The 26,136-nt window shown below is 43.2% G+C and overlaps 1 protein-coding gene across 6 annotated transcripts in view; it reads right to left on the minus strand.

The window, feature by feature from the left end:
* Window positions 1-26,136, minus strand: part of CTNNA2 (catenin alpha 2) — a 1,975,930-nt gene that overhangs the window by 561,212 nt on the left and 1,388,582 nt on the right. For 5 of the 6 annotated variants that reach the window (XM_044295267.1, XM_044295273.1, XM_044295260.1 and 2 more), the window contains one exon: window positions 315-395. In XM_044295267.1, the coding sequence (XP_044151202.1) occupies window positions 315-395 (81 nt within the window). Of the gene's footprint in view, window positions 1-314; window positions 396-24,139; window positions 24,157-26,136 lie in introns of all 6 variants that reach the window. The other variant, XM_044295246.1, reaches the window with a different exon arrangement.

The raw sequence follows: 26,136 nt of genomic DNA on the forward strand, positions 1-26,136 counted from the left end.
TGACGCTACAAGGGCACCATGAATTTGGGGGAGATTTTGACTTGGCTTGCCATATGATCATATCACACCTTTGAATCCTATCTAGTAGTTCACATGTACATCTTCTTGACTATGGGGCTTGACTATACTGTAGGACTAACATACACAAGGTTTATAGACATAGAGAAGGAAGGTGGATGGAGCGAACTGTGCATACCTGTGTACCGGTGAGTACATGAAGACAATCCTTCATAAATTTTCTAAAGCAAAATTTCACTAAACAATATAACAAGTCACCCAAAAAAAAAAACCAGCAAAACATGGACCAGACCTACCTGTCTGCGCAGATCCCGTGTCTTTTTGGTCATCTTATCAATAGCAATGTTTAACGGGTCACCTTTTTCTTTCCTTCCAGTCTAAGAAAAGGAAGCAAAGATACATTTCAGATCTTAACATACAAAAATTATCATCATCATCCCAAATTTGCATGCAACCCAACCTTACATGAATTGCCCATGTATTAATTTCTTAAATAAATGTATGCAGCACGTGTATATAAAGATAAAGATTTTGACCAGACTCTTTGACCAGTTAGAAAAATGACCACTAGAAATCAGTACCGTAATTTTAGATTATTCTCCTCTTTCTCTTCACAAAAAGGTAAAATTCATTTCATCTTCTCTGATTACCAAAAGTATCATATTGTATTACACAGAAAGGCTAACTTCACCAGTGTTTCAATGTTGAATCTTTATTTCAATGACCTAGTTTTATAGGTCGAGGACTTTCTGAAAGTGATCGTTAAGAGCAGATTGCTCGGAACTAAGAGTCAAGTTATGGCTGGATGAAGTTCGTCTAGCATTCACAGACTGCCCATCTGTTTATGGTAAAATCACACAAAACAAATAAGAAGCTCAAAAATTAGATGCAAATCAGTGTAAAAGAGCTATAAAACATTAAAGAGGAACTTTTAATCAATACGTTTTAAAAACTTTATGCTAAAAGAGAACATTCAAGAAAAGCCAAGCTACAGCTAAGGGCTAAACAAATGGGTCTATGTCCCATCAATCGGTTATAGCTAAGTAATTTGCACACAGTATGAGTAGAAGCAATATAACACGAAGCATGGCCCGTGCTGTAGAGGTGAGCAAACAGATTCCTTCTGATAACATTCAGCTTTTTCAGTATCATGATTTCTTCAGGTTCATGGGATTCATTGGGGTAGAATTTTTCCAGAGAAAGGCATTTCAAAGCACTTTTAGTTTCAGTAGAATTGATTCATTTTAGGCAAAATGCCATAAGGTAAAATGAAGTAATAAATAAACTCAGGGTTAAAGGGGCTTTCAGTAACCCAATGGGTCCTGAAAACCCACCTTCATTACACAGACCAGATATGTAGAAAAAAAGTCAAGTGATGCTCTCCTGCTTCTGCTGATGTCACATACTTTACCAGATTTTTGGCCTGGGACATCACTTACACTGTGGATGCAACTAGAACTATAGTTCTGGCCTCGTCCACTGCTGATGTGACGTCCAATCCATAGTCCAGGCCTGAAAACTGACAAGCATGTAACGTCGGCAGAAGTATTAATTTCAGATGTATAGCAGCATGTGAATTGGGTTCCCAGAAGCCCAATCTATGCAAGTACAAAACGGTATGTATATTACAAGCTTTCTCCTACAGGCATGTTAAGTTTAATAAAGGTAAGTTTGCAGGGCCTGCTGGGTCCTAGAAAACTATTGCTGGATATCCAGTTGACTGATACTATAAGTGGTTGAAAATTCAGAGCTGGCAGGTACTTCAATTCCAGGAGTCCAATGATTCCTGGAAGCAGATAGTTAACTGACCCTAGGTGTGAGTCCCTGCAAAGAACCTTGGAGAGGTCCCACACTGAAAAAAAATCAACCTTCCAGATATATACTTGTAGGACACTAGTCCTTTTACCACTGGCAAGGTTGGTGCACATTTGAGTGAATATAGGGTGTTAAGGCCTTCATTCGGCATGGTTGCCCTTTTCGGGGCAGGTTTTATGCAAGGGTCATCACAGGTAATCCGTTTCAGGCATTATTCAAGCAGTCATGTCCTACAATGGAGCATTGATGACTTAGTCCTGAAAAACTCCATTTATCCTGATCTTTGACAAAGTTGCTACAAGGGTTTTGCATATATTGCATTACATTAAAAATAAAGGGTCTTTTTTTTTGTCAGATGACCATGTTTCTAATATCAATAGTCTTAAGAATAGGCTCACAATGATTCACATCCATTGATCTTTCACAAAAGGGTTATACTTTAACTTTAACCTAATCATTGAGGCAATAGTGGAGTACCAGAACAATAAAAAAAACTTTTATAAAGCAAATTAAAAATCCATCTGCACAAAACTTTACTGAAGGATGTCCATATGTATCATAGCGGCAACCAAAGATAGAAGGTTGATGTTTGTAGTATCCGTGTGTCCCATGTGTGGTGTGACTGTGGGTAGAGGCCTCCCCTTCCATAAGCTTGTCACTGTAAACAGGTAAAATAGAGTAAAACTGGTAAAAAAAGGGATAAAGGTGTCAATAATGGACAATGGATATTCTGTCATGGGACATATGGGACCACCTATTCTATATGGACACCCATGATTGCACAGGTCATAACCAACTGCATTAAAGTACGTTCTATTTACTCTTCATCCCAAATACAACAAATTTTATAAGTTTAAAATGTGGTTAAAGTTAATGTGTCATCAGAAAATAACATATTGTTTAAATCAAGTTTTTACATAATAGAATTTTTTTTTAGACTTTTGGGTAATCCGCCCCCACCCCCCCCGTTACTATATATTTTTTAAAAATCCTAAAACTGTGCTGTTTTCACCCTGGACACTCGGCATAATATATGGCAAGACTTCCTTTTTTGTAGAGGTAACTTTTCCGTAGCCTTCTCATCATCAAGGGCAGGAATGCAATGACAGATATCACCGATATACATATATAGATAACTCAGGATTCACAAACGGTGATATCAAAGCTTATCTACTCCCTCCTGACCTCTGCTCAGGTCACAGAGCATACCTAGAAAAGCCTCCCATAGAAGTCAAGGGGGTCAGCTTCTGTCCATTGTGTTTATTTCCCATGTAGTTGCTATTAAAAGTAAGGAACTCTTAAAGGGGTTGTCCGGGTTCAGAGCTGAACCAGGACATATCCCCTTCTTAACTCAGGCAGCTCCTCTGAGATGAGCATCGGAGCAGTATTTCACATTCCGATGTTTTCCCTTGCTCTTCGATGAGTCGCGCGGGACAAGGGCTTTTTCAGCAGATCTGGTGGCGTACCGGGACTCTGCTAGGCTGAGGCTTCCACCTAGCAGTGTTTCCTGGTGACCTCACCAGCTTTAGGGCTGCCCTGCCCACCCATTACTGCCGGTGACATCACCGTAAACACTGCTAGGCGGAAGCTTCCACCTAGCAATGTAAGTTTGTAAACAAAAAAGCCCTTGCCCTGCACGATACAGCTCAGGACAAGGGAGGGCATCGGAGCATGAAATGCTCCAATGCTCATTTCAAAGGGGCTGCCTGGGCGAAGAAAGGGACATGTCCGGGTTCAGCTCTAAACATTTTCACATTCTAATTCAAATCAATTTATACTATAAAAATATGAAACATAATTTAAATAAATTTAAATAACCTCTGCCCTTAAACAGGAAAAGTGACTAACATGTCTATTTTAGTCAGTACTTATATTTTTCATGAATTAACAATTCTGTAGCAACTTTACACTGTCCTCTGTTATCCCTCTAGGAAACTGGGTATTACCATTCCACTTGGCCAAAGGTGTGTCCCTACACATTCTGAGACTGTCAGCTCTGAATGGACATTGTCAGACTGTGTAGGGACACAACCCTACTGGTAACACCCATCTGTAAATTAATTAGTACATTTGTTAAAAAGTACAACAGAGGAACGGTACATGGCAGAGTTCTAAGAAAAGATGCTCCACAGTTGTTATTTCACGGGGAATGCAGTCATTTACTAAAATAGACACATGACGCAACAGGCTCTCTATAGAAGATGAAAGTCAAGTTGACCCATCCGAAATAAGAATGGCACATCAGGATCTATCGCGTTTTCATCTTGTGCAATTGAACAACAAAAAGCATCAATGAAAGGCATGAAAAGTGTTTCCAGTTTACCAACACGGGTAATAGAAATGTATTTCACCACATAAAAAAACATTAAGTGGTATTTTATGCGCCGTCATCTCTTATGTGAAAAAAAGAAAAGGCTATCTATAGACCATCACGGCGCAGACAATGACTCCATTATGTGTCCCTCTGCAAAGAGGAATTAGGAATACAGCCCGCTCTGTGCCGTCAGAAATCTTTTTGCTTATTTCATATATTGCTCTAAACGTGTGTGTGTGCCAGCTCGTTGGAATCCAGCTCAATTAATAACGCAATCGCCAGTATCATGGGCGGCTTTGTTAATTGATTTTCTGAAAGGCGTTGTGTGTACTGACAATAGGTATAAAAAGCACCAAAACTATGAAAAAATATGTAGAGTTGGGACTATTCAAGAAAACATCTTTACAAATTAATTAATTCATTTCACCCTTATTCTAGTAATTTCCCCATATATAATACTACCATATTGCCACACAGTGCCAAGCTAATACTGCTATATACAGTCCACATAATATTATCATATACCATATATGCAAAAAATCTGCAATACTCAAATAACACCCCGTAATACTGCCATATCATAATGCCGACATATACTGCTAAATAATGTTGGGTGGTGTAATTGTTTTCTTGTTGTTCCTGTCTCTAGGGATGAGCGAAGTTGTGTTTTCAAGTTCGGCGTACAAGGTTCGGGTTCAGGTTATCTAAGAATTCCGTTATGGATTCCGCTACCACAGAATATAACTTATGGTTATGGTTAGAGTTGAGCAAACACCTGGATGTTCGGGTTCGAGAAGTTCGGCCGAACATCCCGGAAATGTTCGGGTTCGGGATCCGAACCCGATCCGAACTTCGTCCCGAACCCGAACCCCATTGAAGTCAATGGGGACCCAAACTTTTCGGCACTAAAAAGGCTGTAAAACAGCCCAGGAAAGAGCTAGAGGGCTGCAAAAGGCAGCAACATGTAGGTAAATCCCCTGCAAACAAATGTGGATAGGGAAATGAATTAAAATAAAAATTAAATAAATAAAAATTAACCAAAATCAATTGGAGAGAGGTTCCATAGCAGAGAATCTGGCTTCCCGTCACCCACCACTGGAACAGTCCATTCTCAGATATTTAGGCCCCGGCACCCAGGCAGAGGAGAGAGGTCCCGTAACAGAGAATCTGTCTTCATGTCAGCAGAGAATTAGTCTGCATGTCATAGCAGAGAATGAGGCTTCACGTCAGCCACCACTGCAACAGTCCATTGGCATATATTTAGGCCCAGCACCCAGGCAGAGGAGGGAGGTCCCGTAACAGAGAATCTGTCTTCATGTCAGCAGAGAATTAGTCTGCATGTCATAGCAGAGAATGAGGCTTCACGTCAGCCACCACTGCAACAGTCCATTGGCATATATTTAGGCCCAGCACACACACAGGCAGAGGAGAGAGGTCCCGTAACAGAGAATCTGGCTTCATGTCAGCAGAGAATCAGTCTGCATGTCATAGCAGAGAATCAGGCTTCACGTCAGCCACCACTGCAACAGTCCATTGGCATATATTTAGGCCCAGCACCCAGGCAGAGGAGAGAGGTCCCGTAACAGACAATCTGGCTTCATGTCAGCAGAGAATCAGTCTGCATGTCATAGCAGAGAATCAGGCTTCACGTCACCCACCACTGCAACAGTCCATTGTCATAAATTTAGGCCCAGCACTAGTGTTGAGCGGCATGTCCCATATTCGAATTCGCGAAATTTTGTGAATATTCGAAAGAATATTCGTAAAATATTCGCGATTATTCAAATTCGTTATTATTTCGCATATGCGATAATTCGAATTTTCGCATCGCATAATACATATGCTATGCAAAATTCACATGTGCGCTAATGAAATCGCCTTACGAAGATTCGCAACTCAATTCAATCACTAATGTATGAATGCAATGCCCTTTGCCTCTGTTCTGGGACAAGTGTAGATATTCGCATGTGCGCTAATAAAATCGCCTTACGAAGATTCGCACCTCAATCACTTTCTAGGGAATGTGAGACTTTTGGGAATCAATCGAGATACAGTGGGGGGTGATGACAGTAGTTGACAGAGTACAGATCAATGTAATCTGTAAGGTGGAAAGTAAAATAAAAAATACGAATATTCGTAAATCGAATTTTACGAAGTTCTACGTATTCGCGAATATGGTGCTATACTATATGAATGCACAGGCCTTTGCCTCTCTGTTCTGGGGACAAGTGTAGATATTTGCATTTGCGTTAATAAAATCGCCTTACGAAGATTCGCAGCTCAATTCAATCACTAATGTATGAATGCAAAGCCCTTTGCCTCTGTTCTGGGACAAGTGTAGATATTCGCATGTGCGCTAATAAAATCGCCTTACGAAGATTCGCAACTCAATTCACTAATGTATGAATGCAAAGCCCTTTGCCTCTGTTCTGGGACGTGCCGATATTCGCATGTGCGCTAATAAAATCGCCTTACGAAGATTCGCGCCTCAATCACTTTCTAGGCAATGTGAGTAAGATCTGAGCTGTTGGACCTTTGGGAAACAATCAATTATATGTGTACTGTAATTTTGTGGGGGGGGGGGGAAAACAAAAAACGAATATTCGTTTTTACGAATATATAGCACTATATTCGAAATATTCGCGAAATCGCGAAGTTGCGATATTCGCGAAAAAAATTTGCTTTTCGAATATTCGCGCTCAACACTACCCAGCACCCAGGCAGAGGAGAGAGGTCCCGTAACAGACAATCTGGCTTCATGTCAGCAGAGAATCAGTCTGCATGTCATAGCAGAGAATGAGGCTTCACGTCAGCCACCACTGCAACAGTCCATTGGCATATATTTAGGCCCAGCACCCAGGCAGAGGAGGGAGGTCCCGTAACAGACAATCTGGCTTCATGTCAGCAGAGAATCAGTCTTCATATCATAGCAGAGAATCAGGCTTCACGTCAGCCACCACTGTAAGAGTCCATTGGCATATATTTAGGCCCAGCACACACACAGGCAGAGGAGAGAGGTCCCGTAACAGAGAATCTGTCTTCATGTCAGCAGAGAATCAGTCTGCATGTCATAGCAGAGAATGAGGCTTCACGTCACCCACCACTGCAACAGTCCATTGGCATATATTTAGGCCCAGCACACACACAGGCAGAGGAGAGAGGTCCCGTAACAGAGAATCTGTCTTCATGTCAGCAGAGAATCAGTCTGCATGTCATAGCAGAGAATGAGGCTTCACGTCAGCCACCACTGCAACAGTCCATTGGCATATATTTAGGCCCAGCACCCAGGCAGAGGAGGGAGGTCCCGTAACAGAGAATCTGTCTTCATGTCAGCAGAGAATTAGTCTGCATGTCATAGCAGAGAATGAGGCTTCACGTCAGCCACCACTGCAACAGTCCATTGGCATATATTTAGGCCCAGCACACACACAGGCAGAGGAGAGAGGTCCCGTAACAGAGAATCTGGCTTCATGTCAGCAGAGAATCAGTCTGCATGTCATAGCAGAGAATGAGGCTTCACGTCAGCCACCACTGCAACAGTCCATTGGCATATATTTAGGCCCAGCACACACACAGGCAGAGGAGAGAGGTCCCGTAACAGAGAATCTGGCTTCATGTCAGCAGAGAATCAGTCTGCATGTCATAGCAGAGAATGAGGCTTCACGTCAGCCACCACTGCAACAGTCCATTGGCATATATTTAGGCCCAGCACACACACAGGCAGAGGAGAGAGGTCCCGTAACAGACAATCTGGCTTCATGACAGCAGAGAATCAGTCTGCATGTCATAGCAGAGAATGAGGCTTCACGTCACCCACCACTGCAACAGTCCATTGGCATATATTTAGGCCTAGCACACAGGCAGAGGAGAGAGGTCCCGTAACAGACAATCTGGCTTCATGTCAGCAGAGAATCAGTCTGCATGTCATAGCAGAGAATGAGGCTTCACGTCACCCACCACTGCAACAGTCCATTGGCATATATTTAGGCCTAGCACACAGGCAGAGCAGAGAGGTCCCGTAACAGACAATCTGGCTTCATGTCAGCAGAGAATCAGTCTGCATGTCATAGCAGAGAATCAGGCTTCACGTCAGCCACCACTGCAACAGTCCATTGTCATAAATTTAGGCCCAGCACCCAGGCAGAGGAGAGAGGTCCCGTAACAGACAATCTGGCTTCATGTCAGCAGAGAATTAGTCTGCATGTCATAGCAGAGAATCAGGCTTCATGTCAGCCACCACTGCAACAGTCCATTGGCATATATTTAGGCCTAGCACACAGGCAGAGGAGAGGTTCATTCAACTTTGGGTAGCCTCGCAATATAATGGTAAAATGAAAATAAAATAGGATTGAATGAGGAAGTGCCCTGGAGTCCAATAATATATGGTTATGGGGAGGTAGTTAATGTCTAATCTGGACAAGGGACGGACAGGTCCTGTGGGATCCATGCCTGGTTCATTTTTATGAACGTCAGCTTGTCCACATTGGCTGTAGACAGGCGGCTGCGTTTGTCTGTAATGACGCCCCCTGCCGTGCTGAATACACGTTCAGACAAAACGCTGGCTGCCGGGCAGGCCAGCACCTCCAAGGCATAAAAGGCTAGCTCTGGCCACGTGGACAATTTAGAGACCCAGAAGTTGAATGGGGCCGAACCATCAGTCAGTACGTGGAGGGGTGTGCACACGTACTGTTCCACCATGTTAGTGAAATGTTGCCTCCTGCTAACACGTTGCGTATCAGGTGGTGGTGCAGTTAGCTGTGGCGTGTTGACAAAAGTTTTCCACATCTCTGCCATGCTAACCCTGCCCTCAGAGGAGCTGGCCGTGACACAGCTGCCTTGGCGACCTCTTGCTCCTCCTCTGCCTTGGCCTTGGGCTTCCACTTGTTCCCCTGTGACATTTGGGAATGCTCTCAGTAGCGCGTCTACCAACGTGCGCTTGTACTCGCGCATCTTCCTATCACGCTCCAGTGCAGGAAGTAAGGTGGGCACATTGTCTTTGTAGCGTGGATCCAGCAGGGTGGCAACCCAGTAGTCCGCACAGGTTAAAATGTGGGCAACTCTGCTGTCGTTGCGCAGGCACTGCAGCATGTAGTCGCTCATGTGTGCCAGGCTGCCCAGGGATAAGGACAAGCTGTCCTCTGTGGGAGGCGTATCGTCATCGTCCTGCCTTTCCCCCCAGCCACGCACCAGTGATGGACCCGAGCTGCGTTGGGTGCCACCCCGCTGTGACCATGCTTCATCCTCATCCTCCTCCACCTCCTCCTCATCCTCGTCCTCCTCGTCCTCCAGTAGTGGGCCCTGTCTGGCCACATTTGTACCTGGCCTCTGCTGTTGCCAAAAACCTCCCTCTGAGTCACTTCGAAGAGACTGGCCTGAAAGTGCTAAAAATGACCCCTCTTCCTCCTCCTCCTCCTCCTCCTCCTGGGCCACCTCCTCTTCCATCATCGCCCTAAGTGTTTTCTCAAGGAGACATAGAAGTGGTATTGTAACGCTGATAACGGTGTCATCGCCACTGGCCATGTTGGTGGAGTACTCGAAACAGCGCAACAGGGCACACAGGTCTCGCATGGAGGCCCAGTCATTGGTGGTGAAGTGGTGCTGTTCTGTAGTGCGACTGACCCGTGCGTGCTGCAGCTAAAACTCCACTATGGCCTGCTGCTGCTCGCACAGTCTGTCCAGCATGTGCAAGGTGGAGTTCCACCTGGTGGGCACGTCGCATATGAGGCGGTGAGCGGGAAGGCCGAAGTTACGCTGTAGCGCAGACAGGCGAGCAGCAGCAGGATGTGAACGCCGGAAGCGCGAACAGACGGCCCGCACTTTATGCAGCAGCTCTGACATGTCGGGGTAGTTGTGAATGAACTTCTGCACCACCAAATTCAGCACATGCGCCAAGCAAGGGATGTGCGTCAAATTGGCTAGTCCCAGAGCTGCAACGAGATTTCGCCCATTATCACACACCACCAGGCCGGGCTTGAGGCTCACCGGCAGCAACCACTCGTCGGTCTGTTGTTCTATACCCCGCCACAACTCCTGTGCGGTGTGGGGCCTGTCCCCCAAACATATGAGTTTCAGAATGGCCTGCTGACGTTTACCCCGGGCTGTGCTGAAGTTGGTGGTGAAGGTGTGTGGCTGACTGGATGAGCAGGTGGAAGAAGAGGAGGAGGAAGCCGAGAAGGAGGAGGTGGCAACAGGAGGCAAAGAATGTTGCCCTGCGATCCTTGGCGGCGGAAGGACGTGCGCCAAACAGCTCTCCGCCTGGGGCCCAGCTGCCACTACATTTACCCAGTGTGCAGTTAGGGAGATATAGCGTCCCTGGCCGTGCTTACTGGTCCACGTATCTGTGGTTAGGTGGACCTTGCCACAGATGGCGTTGCGCAGTGCACACTTGATTTTATCGGATACTTGGTTGTGCAGGGAAGGCACGGCTCTCTTGGAGAAGTAGTGCCGGCTGGGAACAACATACTGTGGGACAGCAAGCGACATGAGCTGTTTGAAGCTGTCTGTGTCCACCAGCCTAAATGACAGCATTTCATAGGCCAGTAGTTTAGAAATGCTGGCATTCAGGGCCAGGGATCGAGGGTGGCTAGGTGGGAATTTACGCTTTCTATCAAATGTTTGTGAGATGGAGAGCTGAACGCTGGCGTGTGACATGGTTGAGACGCTTGGTGACGGAGGTGGTGGTGGTGGTGTTGGTGGTACATCCCCTGTTTGCTGGGCGGCAGGTGCCAACGTTCCTCCAGAGGCGGAGGAAGAGGCCGAGGCGGCAGCAGCAGAATAGGCCGAGGCGGCAGCAGCAGAAGAGGTAGCAGGGGGAGCCTGAGTGACTTCCTTGGTTTTAAGGTGTTTACTCCACTGCAGTTCATGCTTTGCATGCAGGTGCCTGGTCATGCAGGTTGTGCTCAGGTTCAGAACGTTAATGCCTCGCTTCAGGCTCTGATGGCACAGCGTGCAAACCACTCGGGTCTTGTCGTCAGCACATTGTTTGAAGAAGTGCCATGCCAGGGAACTCCTTGAAGCTGCCTTTGGGGTGCTCGGTCCCAGATGGCGGCGGTCAGTAGCAGGCGGAGTCTCTTGGCGGCGGGTGTTCTGCTTTTGCCCACTGCTCCCTCTTTTGCTACGCTGTTGGCTCGGTCTCACCACTGCCTCTTCCTCCGAACTGTGAAAGTCAGTGGCACGACCTTCATTCCATGTGGGGTCTAGGACCTCATCGTCCCCTGCATCGTCTTCCACCCAGTCTTGATCCCTGACCTCCTGTTCAGTCTGCACACTGCAGAAAGACGCAGCAGTTGGCACCTGTGTTTCGTCATCATCAGAGACATGCTGAGGTGGTATTCCCATGTCCTCATCATCAGGAAACATAAGTGGTTGTGCGTCAGTGCATTCTATGTCTTTCACCGCTGGGGAAGGGCTAGGTGGATGCCCTTGGGAAACCCTGCCAGCGGAGTCTTCAAACAGCATAAGAGACTGCTGCATAACTTGAGGCTGAGACAGTTTCCCTGGTATGCATGGGGGTGATGTGACAGACTGATGGGGTTGGTTTTCAGGCGCCATCTGTGCGCTTTCTGCAGAAGACTGGGTGGGAGATAATGTGAACGTGCTGGATCCACTGTCGGCCACCCAATTGACTAATGCCTGTACCTGCTCAGGCCTTACCATCCTTAGAACGGCATTGGGCCCCACCATATATCGCTGTAAATTCTGGCGGCTACTGGGACCTGAGGTAGTTGGTACACTAGGACGTGTGGATGTGGCAGAACGGCCACGTCCTCTCCCAGCACCAGAGGGTCCACTAACACCACCACGACCATGTCCACGTCCGCGTCCCTTACTAGATGTTTTTCTCATTGTTATGGTTCACCACAACAACAAATATATTATTTGGCCCAATGTATTGTATTCAAATTCAGCGGGATATAAATTTGAGGCCTAGTATTTAGGCGCTGGGTGACCGGTATGGATTTAGTGACAGAATTAGACTTGGAAATGCACAGAAGCGTGTGTGTGAAGTTATTCTGAATGACCCTATGTGCACCTTCAATATGATCTACCCTTTTAGGGATAGATTTCAAATAGCTCTGATATAGCAGAAACGACTAAATTATGAAATTGCTAAATTGGGAATTGTACTTCAACCCAGAACAAAAAATGTGCTTTGACGGACACTAAATAACTTTCCCAGCCACAACAGGACAGCGGTAACGAGAGATTTAGCGGGATATAAATTTGAGGCCTAGTATTTAGGCGCTGGGTGACAGGTATGGGTTTAGTGACAGAATTAGATTTGGAAATGCACAGTAGCGGGTGTGTGAAGTTATTCTGAATGACCCTATGTGCACCTTGAATATTATATACCCTTTTAGGGATAGATTTCAAATAGCTCTGATATAGCAGAAACCACTAAATTATGAAATTGCTAAATTGGGAATTGTATTTCAACCCAGAACAAGAAATGTGCTTGAACGGACACTAAATAACTCGCCCAGCTACAGCACTAGGGACAGATTTAGCGGGATATAAATTTGAGGCCTAGTATTTAGGCGCTGGGTGACAGGTATGGGTTTAGTGCCAGAATTAGACTTGGAAATACACAGTAGCGGGTGTGTGTGAAGTTATTCTGAATGACCCAATGTGCACCTTGAATATTATATACCCTTTTAGGGATAGATTTCAAATAGCTCTGATATAGCAGAAACCACTAAATTATGAAATTGCTAAATTGGGAATTGTATTTCAACCCAGAACAAGAAATGTGCTTGAACGGACACTAAATAACTCGCCCAGCTACAGCACTAAGGACAGATTTAGCGGGATATAAATTTGAGGCCTAGTATTTAGGCGCTGGGTGACAGGTATGGGTTTAGTGCCAGAATTAGACTTGGAAATACACAGTAGCGGGTGTGTGTGAAGTTATTCTGAATGACCCAATGTGCACCTTGAATATTATATACCCTTTTAGGGATAGATTTCAAATAGCTCTGATATAGCAGAAACCACTAAATTATGAAATTGCTAAATTGGGAATTGTATTTCAACCCAGAACAAGAAATGTGCTTGAACGGACACTAAATAACTCGCCCAGCTACAGCACTAGGGACAGATTTAGCGGGATATAAATTTGAGGCCTAGTATTTAGGCGCTGGGTGACAAGTATGGGTTTAGTGCCAGAATTAGACTTGGAAATACACAGTAGCGGGTGTGTGTGAAGTTATTCTGAATGACCCAATGTGCACCTTGAATATTATATACCCTTTTAGGGATAGATTTCAAATAGCTCTGATATAGCAGAAACCACTAAATTATGAAATTGCTAAATTGGGAATTGTATTTCAACCCAGAACAAGAAATGTGCTTGAACGGACACTAAATAACTCGCCCAGCTACAGCACTAGGGACAGATTTAGCGGGATATAAATTTGAGGCCTAGTATTTAGGCGCTGGGTGACAGGTATGGGTTTAGTGCCAGAATTAGACTTGGAAATACACAGTAGCGGGTGTGTGTGAAGTTATTCTGAATGACCCAATGTGCACCTTGAATATTATATACCCTTTTAGGGATAGATTTCAAATAGCTCTGATATAGCAGAAACCACTAAATTATGAAATTGCTAAATTGGGAATTGTATTTCAACCCAGAACAAGAAATGTGCTTGAACGGACACTAAATAACTCGCCCAGCTACAGCACTAAGGACAGATTTAGCGGGATATAAATTTGAGGCCTAGTATTTAGGCGCTGGGTGACAGGTATGGGTTTAGTGCCAGAATTAGACTTGGAAATACACAGTAGCGGGTGTGTGTGAAGTTATTCTGAATGACCCAATGTGCACCTTGAATATTATATACCCTTTTAGGGATAGATTTCAAATAGCTCTGATATAGCAGAAACCACTAAATTATGAAATTGCTAAATTGGGAATTGTATTTCAACCCAGAACAAGAAATGTGCTTGAACGGACACTAAATAACTCGCCCAGCTACAGCACTAAGGACAGATTTAGCGGGATATAAATTTGAGGCCTAGTATTTAGGCGCTGGGTGACAGGTATGGGTTTAGTGCCAGAATTAGACTTGGAAATACACAGTAGCGGGTGTGTGTGAAGTTATTCTGAATGACCCAATGTGCACCTTGAATATTATATACCCTTTTAGGGATAGATTTCAAATAGCTCTGATATAGCAGAAACCACTAAATTATGAAATTGCTAAATTGGGAATTGTATTTCAACCCAGAACAAGAAATGTGCTTGAACGGACACTAAATAACTCGCCCAGCTACAGCACTAGGGACAGATTTAGCGGGATATAAATTTGAGGCCTAGTATTTAGGCGCTGGGTGACAGGTATGGGTTTAGTGCCAGAATTAGACTTGGAAATACACAGTAGCGGGTGTGTGTGAAGTTATTCTGAATGACCCAATGTGCACCTTGAATATTATATACCCTTTTAGGGATAGATTTCAAATAGCTCTGATATAGCAGAAACCACTAAATTATGAAATTGCTAAATTGGGAATTGTATTTCAACCCAGAACAAGAAATGTGCTTGAACGGACACTAAATAACTCGCCCAGCTACAGCACTAAGGACAGATTTAGCGGGATATAAATTTGAGGCCTAGTATTTAGGCGCTGGGTGACAGGTATGGGTTTAGTGCCAGAATTAGACTTGGAAATACACAGTAGCGGGTGTGTGTGAAGTTATTCTGAATGACCCAATGTGCACCTTGAATATTATATACCCTTTTAGGGATAGATTTCAAATAGCTCTGATATAGCAGAAACCACTAAATTATGAAATTGCTAAATTGGGAATTGTATTTCAACCCAGAACAAGAAATGTGCTTGAACGGACACTAAATAACTCGCCCAGCTACAGCACTAAGGACAGATTTAGCGGGATATAAATTTGAGGCCTAGTATTTAGGCGCTGGGTGACAGGTATGGGTTTAGTGCCAGAATTAGACTTGGAAATACACAGTAGCGGGTGTGTGTGAAGTTATTCTGAATGACCCAATGTGCACCTTGAATATTATATACCCTTTTAGGGATAGATTTCAAATAGCTCTGATATAGCAGAAACCACTAAATTATGAAATTGCTAAATTGGGAATTGTATTTCAACCCAGAACAAGAAATGTGCTTGAACGGACACTAAATAACTCGCCCAGCTACAGCACTAAGGACAGATTTAGCGGGATATAAATTTGAGGCCTAGTATTTAGGCGCTGGGTGACAGGTATGGGTTTAGTGCCAGAATTAGACTTGGAAATACACAGTAGCGGGTGTGTGTGAAGTTATTCTGAATGACCCAATGTGCACCTTGAATATTATATACCCTTTTAGGGATAGATTTCAAATAGCTCTGATATAGCAGAAACCACTAAATTATGAAATTGCTAAATTGGGAATTGTATTTCAACCCAGAACAAGAAATGTGCTTGAACGGACACTAAATAACTCGCCCAGCTACAGCACTAAGGACAGATTTAGCGGGATATAAATTTGAGGCCTAGTATTTAGGCGCTGGGTGACCGGTATGGATTTAGTGACAGAATTAGACTGGGATATGGCCAAAAAATAAACAGACTATTGCTGGTTAAATGCACTTGGTGTGACAGCTTCACCCTGATGTAGGCTTTAGCCAAAAAACAACCACACCATTGAGGGTTAAATGCACTTGGTGACAGGCGCAGCTTGCCCCTGATTTAGTATATGGCCAAAAAATGAACAGACTATTGCTGGTTAAATGCACTTGGTGTGACAGCTTCACCCTGATGTAGGCTTTAGCCAAAAAACAACCACACCATTGAGGGTTAAATGCACTTGGTCGCAGCTTGTGCTGGCGCACCACAAGACACAAAATGGCCGCCGATCACCCCAGAAAAATGTGACTGACAAACGGTCTGGGCAGCCTAAAAACAGTGAGCAATTGAGGATCAGCAGCTCAATGATCCACAGCTGCAGATCGATCAGTTAATCAAGTCCTTTGGAGGAGTTAATCTGCCTAATCTCGCCCTACTGTCGCAGCCGCAACCTCTCCCTACGCTAATCAGAGCAGAGTGACGGGCGGCGCTATGTGACTCCAGCTTAAATAGAGGCTGGGTCACATGGTGCTCTGGCCAATCACAGCCATGCCAATAGTAGGCATGGCTGTGATGGCCTCTTGGGGCAAGTAGTATGACGCTTGTTGATTGGCTGCTTTGCAGCCTTTCAAAAAGCGCCAAGAAAGCGTCACAAAAGCGCGAAGAAAGCGACGAACACCGAACCCGAACCCGGACTTTTACGAAAATGTCCGGGTTCGGGTCCGTGTCACGGACACCCCAAAATTCGGTACGAACCCGAACTATACAGTTCGAGTTCGCTCATCCCTAGTTATGGTCCATGGTAGCGGAATCCATAACGGAATTCTTAGATAACCCGAACCTGAACCTTGTACGCCGAACTTGAAAATGCAAGTTCGCCAAACACTACCTGTCTCCTATTATATGGGTACTCTAGACAATTGCTTTCTGGGTGTCTTTCTTCTAAGGATCCTGGGTAACTGCCTTTCAGCCCCATAGAAGTGAATGGAACGTTGGTTGCGCTTGTATGGTGTGCTTCCCATTCATTTCAATGGGAGTGCAGAAAATAGCCGAGCGTGCCTTTTGGCTACTCTCTGCGCTCCCATAGGATTTAATGAATGATGGCTACCCATGGAGGGTGTGCCTTTCTAAGTAAAGGTGCAGGTCCCAGAGATGGGACCTACACGTATCAGACATTGGGGGCATATCCTAGCAATATGCCCCCAATGTCCAAGTTGGAGGTGCCCGTTTAAGTGTTTTGATAAATGTTTGGTCATTAATTTCCACCAGTGATTTTTAGACAAAACCAGGAGTTGAGCCTGGACAGAGATAAGGTCTAATAGAAAGATTTGTACCTGTTCCGTATTTTTGCCCAGCACCTGGTTTTGGCTCAAAATTAGTGTTGAGCGAATAAAAGTCCACAAAGTGGACTTTAATTTGGATTTTAGGATAAATTAATTTAGCTGCAAAGCCGAATTTCCTTGTGGTTCATGGTAACAAATCAATTTACCCTAAAAAAGTGTAAAAAACATTGATTTAACAAAAAAAGTCATACTTATATGATCCATTTGCTATCGACAGGCCGGCTATCACCACCTTACTTGAAGATCTTGCACAAAATCCTGTGCGCTATAATGTATGATGTCACCTCGCTGGCCAGTGTGATAATGTCATTACGGGCGGCGCGAGATTTCAGACCAGATTTTCAATCAACATGGTGGCGGCCGGCCCGTCAGAAGCGAATGGATCAGGTAAGTATGATTTAATTTTTTTATTTTAATTTGACACTCTGTTATTTATACCAAATGCCCCGATCATGTATGAATGCGGCATCTAAGGGGTACAATAATGGGGAGCGTCGCAATCGCCGTTCCTCATCATCGCAACCACTACTTACAAAGAAATTTGCTTCGTTACAAAGTAATTAATCACAAAGCGGATTTCTTTGTAAAATTCAGGAAGCAGCCAAATCAAACTTTTGAATAATTTGGTCATCGCTACTCACAATCACCGATATAAAGTGTGAACTAGACCTTAAAGTGTGACTTTAATTTCAGTTTATTTATAATATAGTGCAGGGACAGGCATGTAAAACATTTTTGTTATATACTTTATTAGGGAAAGATGTTTCTTTGTACTAGAAAACGGGGGGGATAAAAAGTCTCCTTAGCAAAGTTCTAACTGAGCTAAGGACAATCCATCTATAGTCTTCAGGATACTACTGAGCACTGAAGACATCTATATGTAACAAGGCAGATAGGCAGGAGTAATGGGCAGTGACAGAGCGCATATACATGACATAGTCAGGGACTAGTTACATGAGGTAGGCTGAAGGCTTCTGCATGTTAGGAAAAAAAAGACAATGCAACAGCACTCTGCAAACCAAATAAAGTACAAGAAAGTATTCTGATGCTAATGCTACGCTTATTTAGTAAATTTGAGATTCTTGGCAAATGCATTTTGTACAATATTATTGGGCCCGTCTGCCAAACGTCAAGGCGATCTCTGTAAGATGGGAACCTAACACTAAATTCTACCTGTGATGTGCCATAACGGCCTCCTTTAAATCTGGGGAATGCATGCCGAGCCCACTCCATAACTTTCCTCGTGCCAGATGGGCTCCAATAAAATGCAATTAGAATCCACTTTATACCTCTCCTGGTGCCAAAAGGATTCTGCATGTTACACACAGTTGTCCTCAGTGCTCAGTAGAACTGAAGACTGAAGACTGGCTCTCCTTGGTTACTCTGTTAGGGCTTTGCTAAGAAGACGCTTCACTATTTGTTTTCTAGCACAGAGAAACATCTTTCACTAATAAAGTAGATTACAAAAATGTCCCTAAACTATATTAAAAATAAACTGAAATAACCGTGAAACTGTAAATGGGTCATCTACTCCTCCACTATGGATGGCCAATCCCTAGGATAAGTCATCAACATCTGATTGGTGGGGGTTCCACACTATGCACATCTGGCAGTCAGCTGTTTCAGAATTGTTCAGGCACCGGCTCCATACATGATGCAGTGGACGGGGCTCGCAACTGCAGCGCTGATCCCATTGACTTCAATATAGCCAACTCCATCCACTACACAATGGATGAAGCAGTGTAGTTTTGGCACTGACCTTCGGAGCCGGAGCTACTCTGAGCAGGAAGATCAGTGGGGGTGAACCAGCATTGCATCTTAGGTTTCACACCCTTTCCTTTGAAGCCGTGCTCTCTTCTTGCAAGTCCTACACCCTTTCAAGCATATAAAGAAAATTGTAGAAACCCTAGTTGCCCCAAATTGCGCTACTTTTTTAAAGATTCTAAGATTCTGGGCCACTGTCTAATAAATCTGCCTGAATGCCAAGGGTTAGATTTATTTTCTTCTGAGAAGAGTGGTAGCTTATTGCTCTTATTAAGAGAAATACAATTAAGAGTCTTACATGTCTGAGACCTTTAAATGGCCAACAAATATGGAAGCAATGAGGTTAGTTAGCGAGCTTTCACGACAACTTCGGTCTCTTTGTCAAGCATACTACAAGAACGGACTAATGTTGACAGTATACTAATAAACTATAGCATGCCCAGTAGAGATGAGCAAAGTATTGAAAAATTATATTTGTCTGCTTTGCCACAAAGCGCATTTCTTTGTAAGTAGTGGATGCAATGACCAGGACAGGAGTCGTAATTGTGCCGCTCCCCATCATTGTACCCCTCATATGCCACATTCGTAGTTGATCGCGGCATCTGATAGCAATTACAGTATAAAATAAAACAAATTAAAAAATAAAGTAAACCATACTTACCTCATCCATTTAATCGCAAAGAGGCGCCCGCCTCCATTTTGATTGAAGATCTAGCACAAAATTTTGCGCAGCCCATGATAATGTCATTATGTCAGGCGGTGTGGTGATGTCATACGTTACCGTGCACGGGACTTTGTGTGAGATGTTTTATCAAGATGGTGGCCAACTCTTTGTGCTTAAATGGAGGAGGTAAGTATTATTTTTTTAAAAATTTAGCGCTTTTCAGGAAAATTTGATTAGTCACCACGAAGCATAATGAAATTTGGCATCACATTGAATCAAATATTCCCTGCAATTCAGATCGAAGTCCACTTTGTGGACTTTGATTCGCTCAACACTAATGCCCAGGACAGTGAGAAGAGATATTAAAAACAGTATGAAACGCAAAGTCTGAATGCAAAAAACTTACGTTCTTCAAAAATTAAGATTAATTTTAATAAATCCGCTTTAAAGCCCCTAGACTAGAAACTACAATTGTGATTTCTCAAGGTGCCAATCTGAGGACTAGAAGAAAAGCTTTTATTCCTATTGGCACCCAAGTCAACGTCTTCACTTGTCAAATTTCTCGGCAGTCCTAATAAGGCAATAATCTCTCAATGCCACTTAGTATGAACTTTTTCCCAGTGACAAGTCCCCATTACACATGTCTTTAGTAAAATGGGCTAGGCTGTGACAACTGCTCAGTCATTCCTTTTGTAGAAGGAAAAAAACCTGGTTATTTGCGGTGCTGACGCATCATACGTTATTCAAAACATTCCTCCATATAGAAATACTTAGGGAAAATGAATCCACTGCAATAATAAATGTACCCATAAATACTGGATGAATGCACCAAGTTTATGAATTCTTTACATTTTTGGAGTGAAAGTAGTCCTCATTTATAAGCCTCAGTGCCAATATAATTTCTATTGTCATGCAAATAACAGCAGGACAGAGGACACTATGCAACTTGGGCAGATGCTCCATCATTATCCCAACCTAAATTTAATGGCATTATTAAAAGACAACATAAACAACCCAAGCACTGAAAAACACATGTATCCAGGGAGCACCAGACATCACTGTCACAAGATCAAAAGCCTACACTTGACAAGCCGAGACACCCCCCCCCCCGGTACTACTCTATCCCAATGCTCAGGTGCGTACATGAGTCTGCAGCTTCACCATCCAAATCGCTAAAGAGAAAAAAAAGGAAAATTCTGTGATTTCTGATTGACAAGAAAACAGTGTTGCTAGAAGGTATGGCAGATGAATGCTGGTAAAAGTAAAACTTGAATCATTGTTATTCGCAGCAGCGAGAAGTAATTTTTAAATTATTTTGGAAATTCAATTCTATATAAAATAAGTGGTTGTGTATATTATATACAGTAGAAAAGCAGGCAGCAAAATAATTGGGACAGACAGAGCAAAGTTTTAGTAGGTATGTAACCAATGATCCTGTGTATGAAAGGGATCATTTTAGATTTTTGTTTGCACCATTTCTCAGTTTCTAACTACAGCTTAAAGGTTACATTACCGATGTATCTGCCGATGTGCAAAAACTCACACGTGTTAAGCAATATTCTGAAATACAACATGCCCATCACTAAGGGTGTAAGCTCTATATCACATACAGTAAGCTCTAATCTATTGAACCCTCTACAAGAGATAACTGAGATCTGACCCCACCTAAAGGACTGTTTATTTATTCACTTAGCCATAGCTTAAGCCTATTTATTCCTATATCCAAGAATTCACAGTAAAACTGATCCCATGACCTAATATACTGTAAAATGTATTAAAACTACCAAAGAAATTGCCTTGAAGGGTTATTTACTGTCGTACCCTTATTATCTTGGTCAATATGGATAATTTACGTATATAGCTGGCTAAATAAGAAGTAGACTTAATCATAGTAAATTTTCAAGATGTAAGCCTTATATCTCAAGAACCTGGTTATACCTACTAAACTAACCCTGGTTTGGATAATCTAAGGACATTGGGTTATACAATATAGTGGATAGTGATGGAACGAACACCTGCCGGGATGGGTCGCGAACACAATCTAATGTTCGTGAACCACAAGTTCGCAACGTGTCCCATTTCATTTTAATGGCAGGCGAACCTGAAAAATCTTCAGCTCATATTTGCAGCCAAGAAAAAATTACTAGAAGTGCACAAATAGTCCCACAACATGGACAGTGACATACCAGATGTATTACTCAAATTTATGATCTCCATTCATGATTTTTTTTCAATGTGAAATATCTGCAATATAATTTTCGCGTACGCGCATGCGCAAATGAACTATACAGTACCCAAGTGCACTATAAAGAAAGTATATTGGTATAAAACACCCCGCTTCAATCAGTTTTTTGGGGGGCGACTGGTATATCACACCAGTAGAAATTATTTGTTTCAATAACGCTTGCCCCTCTATATACCTGCAGTATCGCAGCAGAACCGCACACAACTGCCGCACAATACAAATGCACTATAATATACTGTCTAACATAGAAAGTATATTATAACATTGTACAAGGAAGGCAACCCATTAGAATATACATGAAGATAAAACATACCCTTCAATAATGTTACTATGAGGGTCCATTCACACGTCCATAAGTGTTTTGCAGATCCGCAAAACACGGACACCGGCAGTGTGCATTCCGCAATTTGTGGACTGCACATCGCCGGCACTATAATAGAAAATGCCTAATCTTGTCTGCAATAGCGGAAACTGAAGCATGGATGCGGAAGTGCGGATCCGCAAATGCGGATGTGAATCCGCAAATGTGGATGCGGACAGCACATTCTGGCCCCAATAAAAATTAATGGGTCTGCACCCGTTCCGCAAAATTGCGGATCGGATGCAGACCCATTTTGCGGACGTGTGAATGGAAAAGATATCCCTCAAAATGAAAATAAATTTAATTATTAAAGTCTGCAAAAAAGCATAGATGTGGTCGGCAATAACAAGTGCTTGGCGGCACCAAATCAGAAACCATATGTCCTACCACAATCCGGGGGGTTCCAGTGCACATCCATGAATCCCGGAGGGAAAGCAAAAAAACATCCATCCCTGGGCTAGATGATGATGTGGTATTGAAGGACAGGGTGGGCAAAGAACTGTCCCTGATATTGCCCTACAGGGGGGTGCTATTCTGGCCCTGATAGCCTAACCACAGACCACCCACCCTGATAAGAGCGACCCCGTCCGGAACCTTACCCTTTATAAAAATGGCCCTAGTAAGCCCCTAGGCCCCTGACTTCCAGGTGATCACTATATAGATCTATGTGTTTTTGACTCATTATAAAAGTATATTATAAGTATATCACACCCCTCTGTGTATCACACATATAGATTGCACACCTATACCAGTCCTTAAAAGGACTTTTGTGGCCCTATTAGCTAGCGTTTGGTGTCCCTAACAGCCTGTCCCTGCTCCACACAGCAACCTCTCCCTACACTGGCAAAACACTGAATGTAAAATGGTGGCCAGATCAGGTTTATTTATAAGGTAGGGGGTCTGTCCATGTGCTGAAACGTCTCAATTGGCTGTCCTGTACCACCTGATGGATGTGTCAACATGGGTCAAAGTTCTTCACAATGTAAAAGAATATGACAGGCACAAATATCTCCATATGTTCACATGTTCGGCAAATCGCGAACATGCAAAGTTTGCCGCGAAACAACCGCCGGGCGAACCGCAAGGCCCTCTCTAATAGTGGATAAGCAGGCGTGTTGCAGCAGAGCATGGTCCAGGTTTGGGAGACTACCTGAGTGAGTCAGTTATTGGTGAACGGACAGACATTCAACATTCCACAATTAAATGAATCTGGCTCGAATAATTCCAACAACCTCCTTTTATTAGACTGGTATCCAGGATTCACATGTTTTAGTAAATGAGGGCCATCTGTGTTCGACCTAAATTTGTGTTATAGTATCTGATGGCCATGACCAAGAATATAGCTTTCCATAGATATTTGGGTGCATGTTGTGCTTATTCAAAATCCTTTAAATGTTGTACAGATTTTAGGAGTCAATTTTCTGTGCAATTTATCAGTTTTTAAAACTTGTAGCTGTTTGCTCAGCTGAATCCGTTCTTCACTTATAACTGTCACTTTTCCATTTTTATCTTATTTTCTCTTTTCTTATTATTCATTTCGTTCTTTGGCTATCAGTAAGTCGGTACATGATTGAGAGCATCTTGCCACTGTTTGATGCTATCGTTTCTCACTAAGAACCGACATTTGTATATTAGTCTCTTTTCCTTCCTCAATCACTATCTCTATCTCTCCCTCTCTCTCTCCCTCCCTCAATCTCTCTCATTTACCATTTTCTACGCCTGTTTCAGGCATTAAAAAAAGGTCTAAATGTTAGACAGCTAGGAAGCTGTCTTACATTTAGGACTGGTGGAGGATCCACCACCAGCCATGGGGCTTTATTAGGGATGAGTGAACCCGAACTGCAAAGTTAAGGTTTGTACTAAACTTTGCGAGTTTGGGTACCCGGACCCAAAACCTGGACTTTTTCACTGAAGTCCGGGTTCGGTGTTCGGGTGATTTTATTATTTTCCATTATAACATGGTTATATCGGAAAATAATAGCATTCTTAAGACAGAATGCATAACAATATCACTCATCCACTTTATCGCGCTTCACTAAACAGGACTCATCCACTTGATCTTCACTGAACAGGACTTGCCAAAGTACCTGCGATGTGCGCGATGATGTCACAGCGCTCTCGCGATGACACACATCGCAGGTCCTTTGGCAGGAGCTGTTCAGTGAAGATAGGACAAGCTGCTGCAGAGCGATCAAGTGGATGACTCTTAAGTGCCATATTGTTTTGCATTCTGTCTTAAGAATGCTATTATTTTCCGATATAACGTAAAATAATAAAGTGAAGTTGACTTCAATGGGGTTCGGGGTCAAGTTTGGGTCCCGAACCCGAACTTTGACCTTAAGTTCGGCCTAACCCGGTGAACCCAAACTTCCACTGGTTCGCTCATCCCCAGGCTTTATTAAGACCGGGGGCTAAAACGCCGGTCTTAATAAATATGCCCCGTAGTTTTTACAATGTTTAGGTTTAGTGACGAATGAAGCGACTTTGGATGCTACATCCGAAGTCGCTTGGGTAAAAAAATTGTTATAATGCTGTATGGAGATCCTTCGCCATACAGCATTATAATGTACTGCCTCCGCTGAGGTGAAGTCAGTTATTCCCAGAGTTGCGTGCGACTTCATTGAATAACTTATAACTTTGGTAAATTATTTTTACAGTGAGCAACCTTGGAACCAAACTCGGCTTCGGTTCCAAGGTACCACTCCGAACCCAAAGCCAAGTTTTGAAGTGTTTTTTTTACTGTAATAATCAATTTCCGAAGTTATTCAATGAAGTCTTGCACAACTTTGTAAATAACCTAATTCGGCTCATCGGAGCCCATACATTCTAATACTATACAGAGACGAATTTCCGTACAGTGTTATTCTGAAGTTTTGAGCAAAGCGACTTCGGATTAAGCATCCGTAGCTCACTTCGCTCAACTGTATTTAAGATATTACTTGATGTTCTAGGATCACTGTTAGTTATCAAAACTTTGATTCAGCTTCTTCAACGAATTCCACAAAGAAGTTCAGATGCCTCATTTATTGCTGATTGCGGCATCTGAGATGAACATTAAAAGTTTTCAGGGGTTAATCCGGTGGGCGGGGGTGGGGAGAATACTCACCTTATCCAGTTGATCGCGTAGAGGCCCCCAGCCATCTTTATTATAGACACTGTTCGAAATCTCACGCGGTGATGTGATAATGTCATCAATGGCATGCCGGCTGGAGTGCTGACGTCCTACGTCAGTGTGCACAAGATTTCATGCAGTATCTTCAATAAAGATGGCCGCTGGCGGCCTCTACGCGATCAAGTGGATGTGAGTGTCATTTCACCCCCCCCATTTCAGAGAATTCATTACCACGAAGCACGAGGAAATTCAGCTTATCCCAGAAATTCGGATCAAACTCTACTTTGGATACTTTGATTCGCTCAACCCTAATGCACTTAGAAGTACTGAGGGTGATTATTTGGAATTTGTTTCTGAGAAGGTTACTTTATTACTAATATTCTCTACAGGATTACCTTGTTCTATACAACTTTTTAAAGAAATATATTATTTCTATCAATGTATTCAGAATTTCTATTATATTAATTCCATATTAATCTGGTATCCAGGGAAGAGGTTTTGACATCAGAGTCAGTTCAGGAATTATTAATCGAAAATGTTACTGGCAGAAGGTAAAGTCCAGCACCGGTGACTCATGTAACATTACAGGTAATTGGAACGTAACCTCCGCTGGCTGTTCTGTGTTAGAGGTTACGAGTTTCCGAGCAGTGGCTTAAAGGACAACAAAGTGAAAGGTAAAACTTAATGCAATATGAAAAGCAATTTTTTGACATTCATTAAGATATCTGTTAAAGTTTCAAGGCTATGTCAGAACATGGAGGAAAATGTACCACGTAGATAAAATTGTCACGTACGTACCATACCTGGGTCAACAGAGATGCATCCATTGGCCTTTTAATCCCATGATCAGTTTACTTTTTACTTGTACCTTTATTTTAGTTATAGTATTATAGAGGTTTTTCTGCAATGAAGCATATTTCC

The sequence above is a fragment of the Bufo gargarizans genome, chromosome 1 (assembly GCF_014858855.1).
Source record: "Bufo gargarizans isolate SCDJY-AF-19 chromosome 1, ASM1485885v1, whole genome shotgun sequence".
NCBI lineage: Eukaryota > Metazoa > Chordata > Amphibia > Anura > Bufonidae > Bufo > Bufo gargarizans.